The following is a 13,020-nucleotide window of genomic DNA, read 5'->3' as shown; positions in this document are numbered from 1 at the left end:
CTTATGAAATACAATTATTTATAAATAGGGCCTGTGCTATGTTCTTATCTGGGTTTAAGCGTGAGTCTTTTTACATAATTACATGTTGTGAGTTATAAACCTCCATATTACAAAGGAAACAACATCATACCCATGCATCTGAAGCACAATTTCCTCTCGTCAGTTGAGATTTTGTATTTAGTTTTCAAATAAACTGCAAGCACGCTTTCCAACAAAGGGTGTCGTGCAGTGGGCTATAAAATATGTATTACTACATATCATATATCATGTCCTTCCTGCATGTAAAAATATGTTTTCAGTTTTAAAGCCAAGGTGTCACTTGATAGGCCTTTAAAACAGACTGACAGAGAACAGACGCCAAGATCTTCATGTTTGCACTGAAAACGCTTTAATGGAATTCTCCTTCAAAGCAAATCTATGGCAAGAAAATTATAAAGGTTGCTATTGGTAACCCATTTTAAAAATTGCTATTTACCTGGCTATTATAAAAATCCTTTAAATGTAAAATATTCTGGGTTACTGATCTTGAAGAAAGAATCGAAGAAGAAAAAAATCTAGATCAGGAGTGCTGGCTTAACCTTCTGCATGCTTGTTCTAGGTTATTGACTCATCTATCGAGCCCAACCAACTAGGAAGTCACCAATGACTATGTAATCTCATAGGGCTGGTCTTACACACCCCTCCATCTTCATGGAGTACAAGTCTGTGTGAAGAGACTTTTGATGATGGGTGGGCTCATCTAAGCCAGCATGGAGCACAAGAGTGTACACATTTTCACTGAGGGGAAAAAGGGTATTTTAAGGCATGTCCAAGTAAAAGTGAGTTAAAATGATGGCATGCAGAGGTACGGGACTTTAAAGAAAAAAAAGTGTAGACACTTCCTAATTTGCAGCAATTGTGTCAACCTCCAGAAATGTGTGTTGAGCAGCTGATACAGAGCAGAATGTGTCCACCCTCTGCTGTGAAACGTTAAAGGCCTTGATTCATTTGTTTGCTGAGCTAGTGTATCACGTGTGGCTGAGTTTTGGCTGCTCCCCCCCACCCACATACATAGATATTACTTAAGATAATTAAAAAAGTGCATCTGCAGCAGGCACCCTTGGATGGTTTCCAGCAGGTAATTGTGTATTCAGCCTGCATGTCCTGGAGATCAGCCTAGCATTGAGATAGCATATAGATGGCAGTTAGCAGTACTGTGCTTACTTCCTCTATGGAGATGCCGTCTTCCTTTTTGTTAAGCAAGAAGGCTGTGAAATATATCTACTCAGCATGTGTTGTGAGGCTGTTTGGGAATCTGAGCCTGTAAGTAAGCCTTAGAAATAAACTTGTTTGAGGGCAGACCTGTGCTTAGCATGTCATATAGTAACATTTGTACTTTAACATCCTGCAATCTCTTTGTAGCCAAGATGACGGTGAACAGGATGGCTTCGCAGTAGTTCAGACGTCTCCACCACCGTCACCGTTCCTCTCAGCAATATTAGCTGCTTATCAGCCAGTAACCTATGAAGATGAGGAAGAAGCCTGGCGCTGCCATGTCAATCAGATGTTATCGGAGACAGATGGCTCCTGTGCTGTGTACACCTTTCATATCTTCTCCAAGCTCTTTCAGGTCAGACTGTGTGATTGTGTGAATAAATTATAAAAGATTCCCTGGATGTTAAATGATCATTGCTTGATTGTACTGATGTTGGCAGGATCTGGAGATTCAAGTTGCTGGAAGACTGGTCAGGTAAGCCTGCACTTTCCCACACATGGTGCTCTATAATGTATTGCTGGGATTTGTATTTATCTGGTACATTATACATAGGTACAAATACCAGCAATGCATTATACACTGTATGTATAATGTATTGCTGGGATTTGTTGTACTCCTCTATAGCTGGTGATATTCTGCATTGCGCTGTATAGAGGACTACAAGTCCCAGCAATAATACATTATACAGCGCAATGCAGAATACCACCAGCTATAGAGGACTACAACAAATCCCAGCAATAGTACATTATAAAGTGGTACAATGATTGACCTTATGGGCACCCCTGAGTTAGATCATCGACCTCATGTCCATTCACATAGGACAACCAATAGTGTGTAAAAGTGCATGCTGCAAATGTTAAATGTGCATGTTCACAAAATACTGGCACTTTCACACAATAAGTTACATATGATTATTACCTTGACTGGAACACGGGATGGCACTTATGTATATGACTGAATGTTCCTAAGGAAAAGCTAATCAGCTAGACTGGATTTTTCCAGGCCAGACGATTGGTTTACCTAATGAATCCCTGCCCCAGGACTCAGTAGTGTCTTGATTGAAAAGGGAAGCTGTACTGCTACATCATACATGTAGAGAATGTGTATGAACTGTTGTTTCTTCACTAAGCTTGTGGGAACAACCTTTCATATGCAACTCAGCTCAAGTCTGCAGGTGATTTATCTGCAGGGGTAGGTCTTTCCAAATGATAGACTTCTTGTGCCTCGTGATTGCATAGATATACACTCATACAGTTTAAGCAGGCAGCTTTGTGTTTTCATCTGTAAAAAGAATGACTGTTTAAGAGCGGTATCAAATAAGTGTGTCTGACGTCTGCATTCTGGTGTACTGTCAGCCACAATGATTGTCTCTTCTCTTTGTAGTCGATTCAGAAAAAGTTTGGGACTGTGACAAATGATTCCATTAACTTCTTGGGAGAAAGCCGTCAGAGAATAGGCACAAAATTTAAAAGCTCCTTGGAGGTAATGATGGCATGTTCGGAGTGCCCAACAGTGTTCGTGGATGCGGAAACGGTAGGTTTTGACGTTGACCTTATGAAATGTAATAAGGAGTTGCTTACCAATAAAAGTCCTGTTGAGTTCTTTCTTACAGGTTATATTTCTTTAAATTGCATAACTGAATTTTGAACTCATTAAAAACTCATAACTCAAGTTAAAGCAGACACCCGCAGACACTAAGATGATTAGTATTCTACATTAAAGAAGAACTCCGGGCAAAAGAAACCTTAACCTTGCAGTAAGGCTACCCCCGCACTGCAAGGGTTAAGTGCTCATTTTGTCTAGGAAGCTAAAATAACAGAGATATACTCAGCCAAACCACAATCCTGGCTGGCTCCTAGACTGGGATCCTTCAGCCTCATGCTCACTCTGCTCCAGCGGTCTAAGGTCCTATGAATCATTACGTCCTATACAATATATAGGGCGTGAGGATGCCGAGGGACATTCCATCGCTGGAGCTGAGAGGGAGGGAGGCTGAAGGGACCAGTCTAGGAGCCAGCCAGGATCCGTGGTTAAGAGTTCTTCTTTTAAAGTCCAGCCTTTGCTTTTTATAACTTAGTGCTAATTTTATAATTTGGTCAACAGCTAACACCTCATTAAACAATGTTAAACATGTAATAATGTGTCATACAGGCACAGACCAACCGGGTATATGCAGTATGTAATACAATCATTGCAGTATTTGTTTTCCAACTTTGACAGTTGCATTAATAATTGTTGTACGTCGTTCTCTATTTTAGCTGATGTCAAGTGGCTTGTTGGAGACATTGAAGTTCAGTGTTTTAGAACTACAAGAACACTTGGACACATATAATGTGAAAAGAGAGGCTGCAGAACAGGTACGAGATGTTTATCCATCAGCCTTTATCTAGGAAATGAATGAAACCGCTGTATTCATCATACTTCCACAGCTACAACAATTCAAACTTCCTCCTTCTCAAGGTCATCACAGCCTATATGCAGGGTCTCGAGTTTATCATTTCCCCTGTAAAATATTGCAGAATTTTAACTTGAGCAAAGATAACCTTCTGCCCATATGTCTGTGAAGGTTCTCATTCATCCAGGTCATGGTATATCTGTACAAAATAAGTCAAGGCAACTTATTTTTTTTACAGCTACTTCTGCCCATAGTGTCTGTCTTCTTTTCTCAAATTGTTATTTTAGTCAGTTAAATATACAGTTTTGCCTTTTAAGTACACTTATTTTTAACAATATTATCTATATACATTTACATATCTTGGACACCTTACAAATCCAATTTGTGGGTATTATTAGGATTATATGAGGGATGTGGTATGGTAGATCTGATGAGGGATAGATAGCTATTTACCTAGCAGCTCCCTGCAAAGAAATCAGTAAATATTTACCTGCCCATGTGCCTTCCCATCCAGATTCCTCCTCTTTGGATATCCAAATGTTGCTGGCATTTGACACTTCTGGTGGGTGTGGGATGCTGGCATCTCTTTGTGGGTTCCTTCGCAGGCCCCTACATCACTACAGGGTACAAGGGCTGGTGCAACAAGGGATCAGGCATCCAACATAACTGGAAGCGTGGACGCTACTAGAGATCTTTCAGCAAGCTTAGACCTGCAATGTAGCAAAGTTCAGCAGCATAGGCAACAGAAGCAGTAATTCTTTCTTGCTTTCTTTTCAAAAAGCTGCTTATTTTATTTTGTTTAAATAACCACAGCGTCACTTTAAATGTGTTGAATAAAGATTTAATGCAAGTAGTGAGACATCATATAAAAGATCTGTTTTCCAAATTAGCCAAGAGCGCAACCTAAAGTGAGCTTGATAGCACTTTCTGTAAACTACCTTTACTACAGTGTGCCCCATCCTGCATCCAGTGGTGCCTGCACATTCCTGTTGTTGGTCATTGACCCCTAAACCCTACAAATGCCTCACACCCTTCTCTCTGCAGTTCCAGGGCTGCAACTAATGATTATTTTCATAATCCATTAGTTGGTTAAAAAAAATTCCGATTAATCGTATACAAAATTAAATACCATCCTTAATCTAAAATAAAATACACAAATGAAGTGTTGCAAACAAAGTTTATTCCAGAATAAAACTGCATGCACAATTAGTTTGCAATTGCACTGCACATGAAACGCACGGCATCGTGGTACTGTGCATTCCAGTGGAAGCGATCACACTATGGGTGCGAGGCAAGTTTTGGGGTGCCATTGAAGTGAATGGCACTGCAACGCACCCCCCCGCGAAGCAGAAGGCTGGAACCTTTTTTATCATTTTTCTTTTAATAATTGTATTGTAAGCACACGGCGTTTGAATAGCTTCAGCCGGGGAATGACAGCTGCTAGTGGCAAGACTCCACAGACGGCAGCTGAATGTAAATACAGCAGGTAGTGGGCTGGTACATTAGCCAATAGCAGGTTGGCTATTGCACCCGCCCACTGCTTGCTGTGCGTTCCTCCCAGCATGGAGGAGAGAGCTGGGGGATCCAACCAACTAAACGATAATAAGAATAGTTGACGACTATCAGGGCCGGATTTACTCCACCTGCCGCCCCAAGGCCAGGTTCCACAACCTTTTTTTTTACTGTTTCTTTTATTTTTATCACTTTTTATTTCTTTATTCAATTATTTCTTGGCGCCCCGAGGCCGGGCCTCGGTGGCCTTGTGGGAAATCCGGGCCTGACAACTATTCTTATTATCGATTAGTTGATTGCAGCCCTATGCAGTTCCCTAAAGCAAATTGTACAGTAAGGCTACAGTTGCTTTTAAATGCATTCACCCACACTGATTTAATCCTGGTTAAATTTAATATATTCTTGAATGTTTAAATTTTTTTTGTATTCCACACACTAGACCGTTTTTCATCTTTTTATTCTCTGGGAAATAAAACAAAGAACCACTGTGGGCAACAACTTCCCTTTTTTCCTATTTTTACAAATAGGCCCCCCGTATTAAAGGAGAACTATGGGGTCAGTGTTTTTCCCCATAGTTCTCCTTAGGGTAACGGGAGAACACAAACTAGCGCCCTCCCGTTACCCTAAGCTAAGCATACTGAGACGCCGGAGCGGATCCCAACTTAGACGACGGGATCCGCCCAGCTGCGTGAGTGACAGCTGGCTCTGCCTATCTAGAGGCAGAGCCAGCTGTACCCTCCCCCGTCCGTTCCGCCAGTAAGCGTTGGCAGATCGGAGCGGGTAGAGGGGAATCCAGCCCCTCCCCCTGTCACAGCAGAGAGCCGTGACAGGATCGAGAGGTGAGTGAACACGGTATGTGAACACGGTATGTGTTCGCTCACCTCCCGATCTACTGAGCCGACCTGTGACAGTCTCATTGTCACAGGTCGGCTAGAACTATGAGGTGAGTGGAAATCACTCATCTCATAGTTCTTCTTTAATACATTTAATACTGAAATGTCACTAATACATCATCATTGTATTGTATTTGTCTTGATTTCTAATGCAGGATGCTTCCTATATGGCAGTGTGGATGACTCCTCCCTCTACGTCACAGAGTGGGTTTTAAGTGTGTTTGTGACGGAGGATGTTCATTAGTGTTCAGAGCACTTATTCTATAAAGGCGGCTGTCAGGAGAAAATAAGATTTACAGTGGACCTCGGGTCCATGTCACTAATTGAATCTGGCGCTGTATTCCTCAGAGAGCTCTTCCTTCGTCTTCTCCCTCGCTAATGCAGACCTCTGCGGTTAATTCAGTGAGGCCCCAATTAAATTGAGCCGACCAGGAAAACACATTCTTCTTTCCTCATTGTTGCAGTCCTTGAAGGTTAGCCAGAGGTTATAGTGATTACTATGAAAAATCTATAAATAGCTGGAAATGCGTGACCATAGCGTTACTTGTGAAGGAGCTGTCATATACCTATGTGATTCGTGCATTAAATGCGGTTTTTATGTGGTTTGGTGTGTTTGGCTTCTTTTTCTGCCTATTATGTCTTACTGCACACTGGTATTAGGCCAGTCAGTTCCTTCTTAAAGTGCAGCAGCACTTATTTATCCGTGCATTTGCACTTGCAGTTTTCTCTTGGTCTCCCTGCAAAGCTCCACAAATACCTGTTGAGCCTGCCAGGGAAGTCCACCTAATTCAACTACCTGTGATGGTATGTCAAGGGTTCTTGTTTTTTTGGTATTCTGGTGATCCTGAAATATATCTGCTTGTGATGCTGGCAATGCATAGTGCAGGCTCCTTGCTTCAGCCTCGTACATACAGAAAGTTTGTTGTAGAAAACAGCCAAAAGTTTTTCTACTACACCAATCAGATTCATACCTCAATAGTTTGAATGTGAGTTTTGACAAAGAGCAGAGAGAGAGGGGAAGTTACACGGCAGAGTGTCCAGGACTTACAGTCCTACCGTCTGCCTCCAGACCCTGTATGTGCCGTTTGTGTTTATAGCTGCGAGGGGTTTCAGAGAACTCATATTAAGGGAAACTGAGGACATTTTCTGATTTTATTATGGTATGTGTTTGCTGTTTGTTTAACCTGTTGGCTAGAATTGCTCTTGGTTTATTCTTTATCCAAAACCTTCGTTCTTAGTAGTATTGGGTGAATACTGACCTGTTGGTTTTAACTTGTCTTGTGTGTTTATAGTGGCTGGAAAATTGCAAGAAAACATTCAGTTCTGGAGATGGCAGTCATGTTCCCAATACAGAAACCCAGGTAAGCTACCTAATTGCGTTCAAACTGAGCTAATAGGAACTGTGTTAGATTTGAGTGTGCATGTTGTGGACAGAATACATTCCTGTGCCTGGAGCTGACAGGCCAGATCATATATAATCTAATAAGTCTAATGAGCAGTAGTCTGTTATTAGAAATGATTGACCTATTTTAGTTGTAATTACAATAACCAGTTTGTCATATTCCTTCAGGATGACTTCTTTACCCACATAGCAATAATTAGGTGTATTGTGTATTTTGGACCCTCTATAGTCAGTGTACACTCTTTAAGAACCTTAAAACCTTTTAGCTGTGTGTAGATTACAAAGGCTGTTGTATGTAGGTGTACACACTGAGTTGCATGCTGCCATAACCTTACTGTTGTATGCTGACTTTAAGAAGATCTCTTATGCCATTGGGTCCATTTTCTTGGCAGTCTTACAAAATGTTGCCATGCCACTCTGAAAATGCAGCCCGATTGTAAAGATACCATGCTGTCTTTTCTCTTGTTGCCATTACCACCCTAGGCTGTTTTGAACACATCACACTATCCAGAAAACATGGTAGGTTAATTAGCTTCTGGCCAAATTGGGTCCAGTATGACTGTTCTCTGTAAAACACAGAGGATCACGTTGGTGCTATAGAAATAAACTAAGCAAAGGGGTTTAGTTACTGTGTTTATGATTGGATTAGAATGCTGTCATAATAGCAGTTTTTGGTGGAGGGGTGGGAGGTTTATATCTATAGATTCTTTCCCAGCTACTTGGCTGAAATTTAACCCAACACTTTCCACGCAAAATTCAATTCTTATTAATAGATGGGATTTTTAGGGAATGGCCTCTTGTCAGCCTTAATGGCCTTTTCTTTTTTGTTTTGTTTTTATTATGAATTTTAGAATGAATTCTATTGGAGCTTTTATTTTTTGCCTTGTTTTTAGAATCATTCCAGAGTGTGTTGCAGCTAAATGAAGACTTTAGACTACTTTCCAAAATATATCATTTGCAAATGCTCCTTTATTTTTCTGCTAAAGCTTGAAGAAGCAAGCTTTGTTCAGCCACCGTGTGATGCCCTCATTAGGATAAAAAGGGCAGGTGAAGCAGTCTCTTAGTATAGATTTGTGCACACACCTCCCACGGTATAATACTAAGGCGATCTCGCCTTTAGAGAGAAGCTGTTAAGACATTGGTGACTGTTTGCCTGGCGTTCCAAGGATCTTAGAGTATAACTAACTTTCCGTCTTTCTCTTTCTTTGTGTTTTTGTGACCTGCTCACCTTCTTGCTTAGCAAATGGAAGTTCTAGCAGTAAGTGATGGTTCTCCATTTATCCAATACTAAACATGTCAGATCAAAGCCTGACTTTCACCTGTCTTGTCCATTTGTTGAGCTAGCAACGTCTTGCCATTGTAAGATTACAGTGTGCTCTTGGTCTGCATAGTCTTTGTCCATGAACTGTTGACCGCTCATTCAAATCTCCTTACTCATATATAGTTTCTGGGATTTTTCTTACTGGTCCGGTACCATCTTCATCATGTTACAGTAAATGTGTAAGAGTATGACACCCCTTTGGCCTGTCTGGTAGTGAAAATGAAGAAATCCTCCCTGTTATTTAAAGGGCAGTATCCTGATAACAATTGGCTCCTTCTGCCATCATTCCTTCCTCACTTGTGGGGCTTGAATGCTGGCTACAACTAGTACAAAGAACATAAAAACAGGAATATTACCTAGGAAAACAACAAAGGTTCATAAAATCAGTGTCTGTGCTAGTGATTCAGCAGTTATTTTTCTTTTTTTTAGATGTAAAGAAATTTCAGATTAACCCAAAACTGACATATATTTGCATGACCGTGCTGCAAGTATGGGATAATGCACGGTATTGCATTTCTTGTGTTTGCTGAGATGTGCTCCAAATATGCAACAGAGTTCACTAGGCAAACTCTATAAAGTACTGTTTCTGAGGCTTCTACTCAAGTCACATGAAAAGTGCACAGATTAAACATTCAGTAGCCATACTATTACCTTCCTGTATGCATATTCTTACAACATAAGCAGTTTGTTAGACTCCAGGGCAAGTTTGGGAACACTGTTATAAATAGTAGTGTTTTCACACAAAAATAGGTTTTTCCCCTCTGCATTGGCTGGGGGGTTGTTAAGGGAACTGTTTAGATGCAATACTGCTTCTTGCAGTACCTTTTTTAATTTTCAGCATATTAATAAAATGGAATTTCGAGCAGGAACCACCAACACATATAGCAGTTGCTTTTCAACTCCTTCACTCCCACAGCTCACCAGCCACTGAAGTGCTATACTACAACTCACTTGTCCTATGGCGGTGCTCCCTTGCTTCATAAACTAGCAAAGAAAGCTTCATTGCAGTTGATTAAGAATCGGCAGGGTCTCAGCCAACAAGGAAGAGATGTCCATTATGTGAAGTGACCATTGCATTTTGGTAATTTTTCTGTGAGCAAGGTCATTCCAGTGGCAGAATTTCCTGTGTGACATAGGGGGCTAATCCCTACCCACCAGCTCTGTCACATAGAGAAGAGAATAACCTCAGCCCTTTATAAACTCTATGCCGTGTGATACCAAACTGCTTATCCATACACATTCACCTCACACGTCATCAGTTTTCTGACCCTTCGTGTGGGACCAAGTTCTGCAGCACACAGATAGCTCCAAGCTTCTCTTTAATACAAAAAAAAAACACATAAAAGGGCATTTATTAAAACAGTGTATCAACTCAGTACTCAGGAATGAAATCATAAAAATGCATTTAAGTACCTTAACAATTAACAAAAATGTATCTTATTTGTGTATCACTCGGCTGTAGATGCTCAAATCATCTCTGAATTGGTGCTGACACTGTCCTTCCTTCTGGAGGGTGGCTACTTTTGTTCCCATGGTCCCTGTGTGCGATATAAAGTAGTCACCGCTCCAAACTCACTCCTGTGATGGACTACAATCTCACGTTTAGTTTACTAATTTGTATATAGATTGTACTCCGTCACAGGAGTGAGTTTGGAGCGGTGACTACTTTATAACACACACAGGGACCATGGGGAACAAAAGTAGCCACTCTCCAGAAGGAAGGACAGTGTCAGCACCAATTCAGAGATGATGGAGGATCTACAGCTGAGTGATGCACAATTATACAGTTTTGTTAATAGTTAAAGTATAATTAAACTCTGGGAGGTTTATTTTGCATATATCTACTGCTATTAAGCAGTAGATATATGCAAAAAAAAAATTTTAAATTACCAAAAAGGTAATTACTTACCTGTGTCTCTGCCGCTCGCTCCCGTCTGAAGATCTGTAGCTCCTCGAGCAGCGTGAAGGACCATGAGGCAGGCACATGCGCAGTAGATTGGCCGGGAGAAGAGAGACACAATGCACACAGCCGAGAGCGTGCACGTCAGACAGACACTGTTGGGACACACAAGACACAGCTGTCAGCAATGGATCAGAGACCGGCACCAGTGCTGGAGGAACTTGTGACAACAAGTGGACGGGAGAAGATGATCGGATCAAGAGGCTTCACTTAAGGGAAGTCCTTACAGCACAATTACAATGGGGGAAAAATGCTGACTTTCATGTCACCTTAAGATACTTGAATGCATTTTTAGGATTTAACTCCTGAGTTTAGTGTCACTTTAAAAAATATTTTGTTAGGCCAATTCGTCATAAAGTTATTGTCAAGTTAACAGATACATATTAAAGCTGCCATGACCTCTGTTTATGAAGGGGTTAAACCTTAATTATTAGGGAAAATAAAAGGTAACACCTATGTATATTTCATGGCCTGATTGCTACAAAATGGCAGTGTGCCTTAAATAGCCTTAGCAACTGGTTCAAGTATACAGAAGAAAAGTAGTTAAAAAATTGTACTAATGGGTAGAGAGTGGAATATATTCTGAATGGGGTTCCCCTGTACATGTGTAGTAAGTAGAGTATTAGATGCTCATACTGCTAGAGAGAGTCATTGTAACATAACATCCTATCTTAGGCCACATTCTCTGTTTTGTTGGCTTGCTACTAGTCTTCCTCATGAAATGAATCTAACTGGCTGCTGGTTTCTAAGTAGCACGTCTGATTCCTTCGGCAAGTCTGTTTCCATGTGGTTTCTTTATGTTTTTTTTTAAATTTAACACAGTTATTAAACCCTTTGTAGTCAGTAGACGCGTGCCCTTTCTTCCTTGCATTAACCAGTAACAACATTTGATTATACAGTCTGTTGTGTAGGACTAGTGCAATGCAGTCACTTCTTGCAATTTTTCCATCTCGTCTAGGAGCTTGAGCTGTGCCGAAGGCTTTACAAACTGCACTTCCAGCTGCTACTGCTCTTCCAGGCCTACTGCAAGCTCATCAATCAAGTGGACACGATTAAGAAAGGGACTGAGGTATATTTTATTAAAATGTGTGCCACCTGATTTGCTTATAGCTATTTTGCCAGCTGCAAGGAGGCAGCCATTTTGTGGACTGAGTTAAAACTGGCCATATATAGATACACTGGGCTTACCTGACACACCACCATCCTGACTGCAGGTGGTCCAGTCTGTGAAAGACTTTATCATCCATGGTGAAGAGGGACAGCAGAAGAGGCCATTTTTAATGGAGTGAAACTTTACTGTCAAGTTGTTGTTGCTGTCTGCCTCTAAAACTGACTTTCACCCTCTGTTTGTCCTGGTGATTATTGCCACCAGGACAGAAAGTGATGGGGAATGAAAAAAATTTCAGTTGTCACTGCAATAAGAGGCTAGGGTACATTTGCCACTGGGGTCTTTTGATTTGGTGACAGCTGTCTAGGGGATTTCCCTTTGGACTTTGGAGGGATTATCTCTTACCTACTGTTATGTCTTCAGGACAGGACGTGAAGAGTTTTACGCTTTCCCTTCCCAAAATAAAATAAACATTTTAGTTGGAGATACTCCATCTTAACAGTATTTAGTGAAGGAGAGTGAAAGGAAATTTCCCCAATGGGATCCATGGACCAAACAAAAGTCTGGCAGGGATTTTTTTTATAGCACATGTAACCCCTGATTTACATTTAAGGCCCATTTATATTTGTGCTGTGGTAACATTCGGTACACGTTACTGCAACGTGCTTACAGCAGTGTGGTGCATTGCAGTGCCATTCATGTGGTTGTATTGCCACACTAATACAGTAGTGGGCAATGATCCAGCAGTGGACCACAACACGCGGCATATGCATTGTGGTGCGATGCATCAGAAAGAACAGTGCATGCCTGTTTTGATTGTGTTGTAGTGCATTGGCAGCCCATTCATAGTGAATGGGTTGCCTTAGCACAACACATATTTACGCAGTACAAAAGTGTGAATATGCCTTAGTTTTGTAAACCACAGTGTGATATAAACAAGTAGCATTTGTTTGTTTCATCTCTTTTTCATCCTGTATTCAATGCACTGATATCTTGTAGACACTTTTTCCAGTCACTTCCTGTCTAAATGCATGCACTCCAGTAATCGCTGCACAGCATTTATCAGGGCAGGTTTTCTGATGGTGACAGCAGTGGACTATGTTGCGTGTGTTTAAATGGTCACTTGTGGTCTCCACCTGAAACCTGGGTGACAGGGTGACAACTAGGAGAACAG

The 13,020-nt window shown here is 41.1% G+C and overlaps 1 protein-coding gene across 1 annotated transcript in view; it reads left to right on the top strand.

The window, feature by feature from the left end:
- The window catches only part of FRYL (FRY like transcription coactivator), a 165,625-nt gene that overhangs the window by 148,603 nt on the left and 4,002 nt on the right, over nucleotides 1-13,020 (top strand). The window contains exons 55-60 of the mRNA XM_018575865.1: nucleotides 1,402-1,609; nucleotides 2,639-2,788; nucleotides 3,514-3,612; nucleotides 7,348-7,416; nucleotides 8,698-8,715; nucleotides 11,697-11,807. Coding sequence (XP_018431367.1) covers nucleotides 1,402-1,609; nucleotides 2,639-2,788; nucleotides 3,514-3,612; nucleotides 7,348-7,416; nucleotides 8,698-8,715; nucleotides 11,697-11,807 — 655 coding nt within the window. The remainder of the gene's footprint in view (nucleotides 1-1,401; nucleotides 1,610-2,638; nucleotides 2,789-3,513; nucleotides 3,613-7,347; nucleotides 7,417-8,697; nucleotides 8,716-11,696; nucleotides 11,808-13,020) is intronic.

This window comes from Nanorana parkeri, unplaced genomic scaffold, assembly GCF_000935625.1.
Source record: "Nanorana parkeri isolate BGI_ZX_2015 unplaced genomic scaffold, ASM93562v1 scaffold54, whole genome shotgun sequence".
Lineage (NCBI taxonomy): Eukaryota > Metazoa > Chordata > Amphibia > Anura > Dicroglossidae > Nanorana > Nanorana parkeri.
Note: the sequence above shows the minus strand (reverse complement) of the source record. Positions and strands in the feature narration are given on the sequence as shown.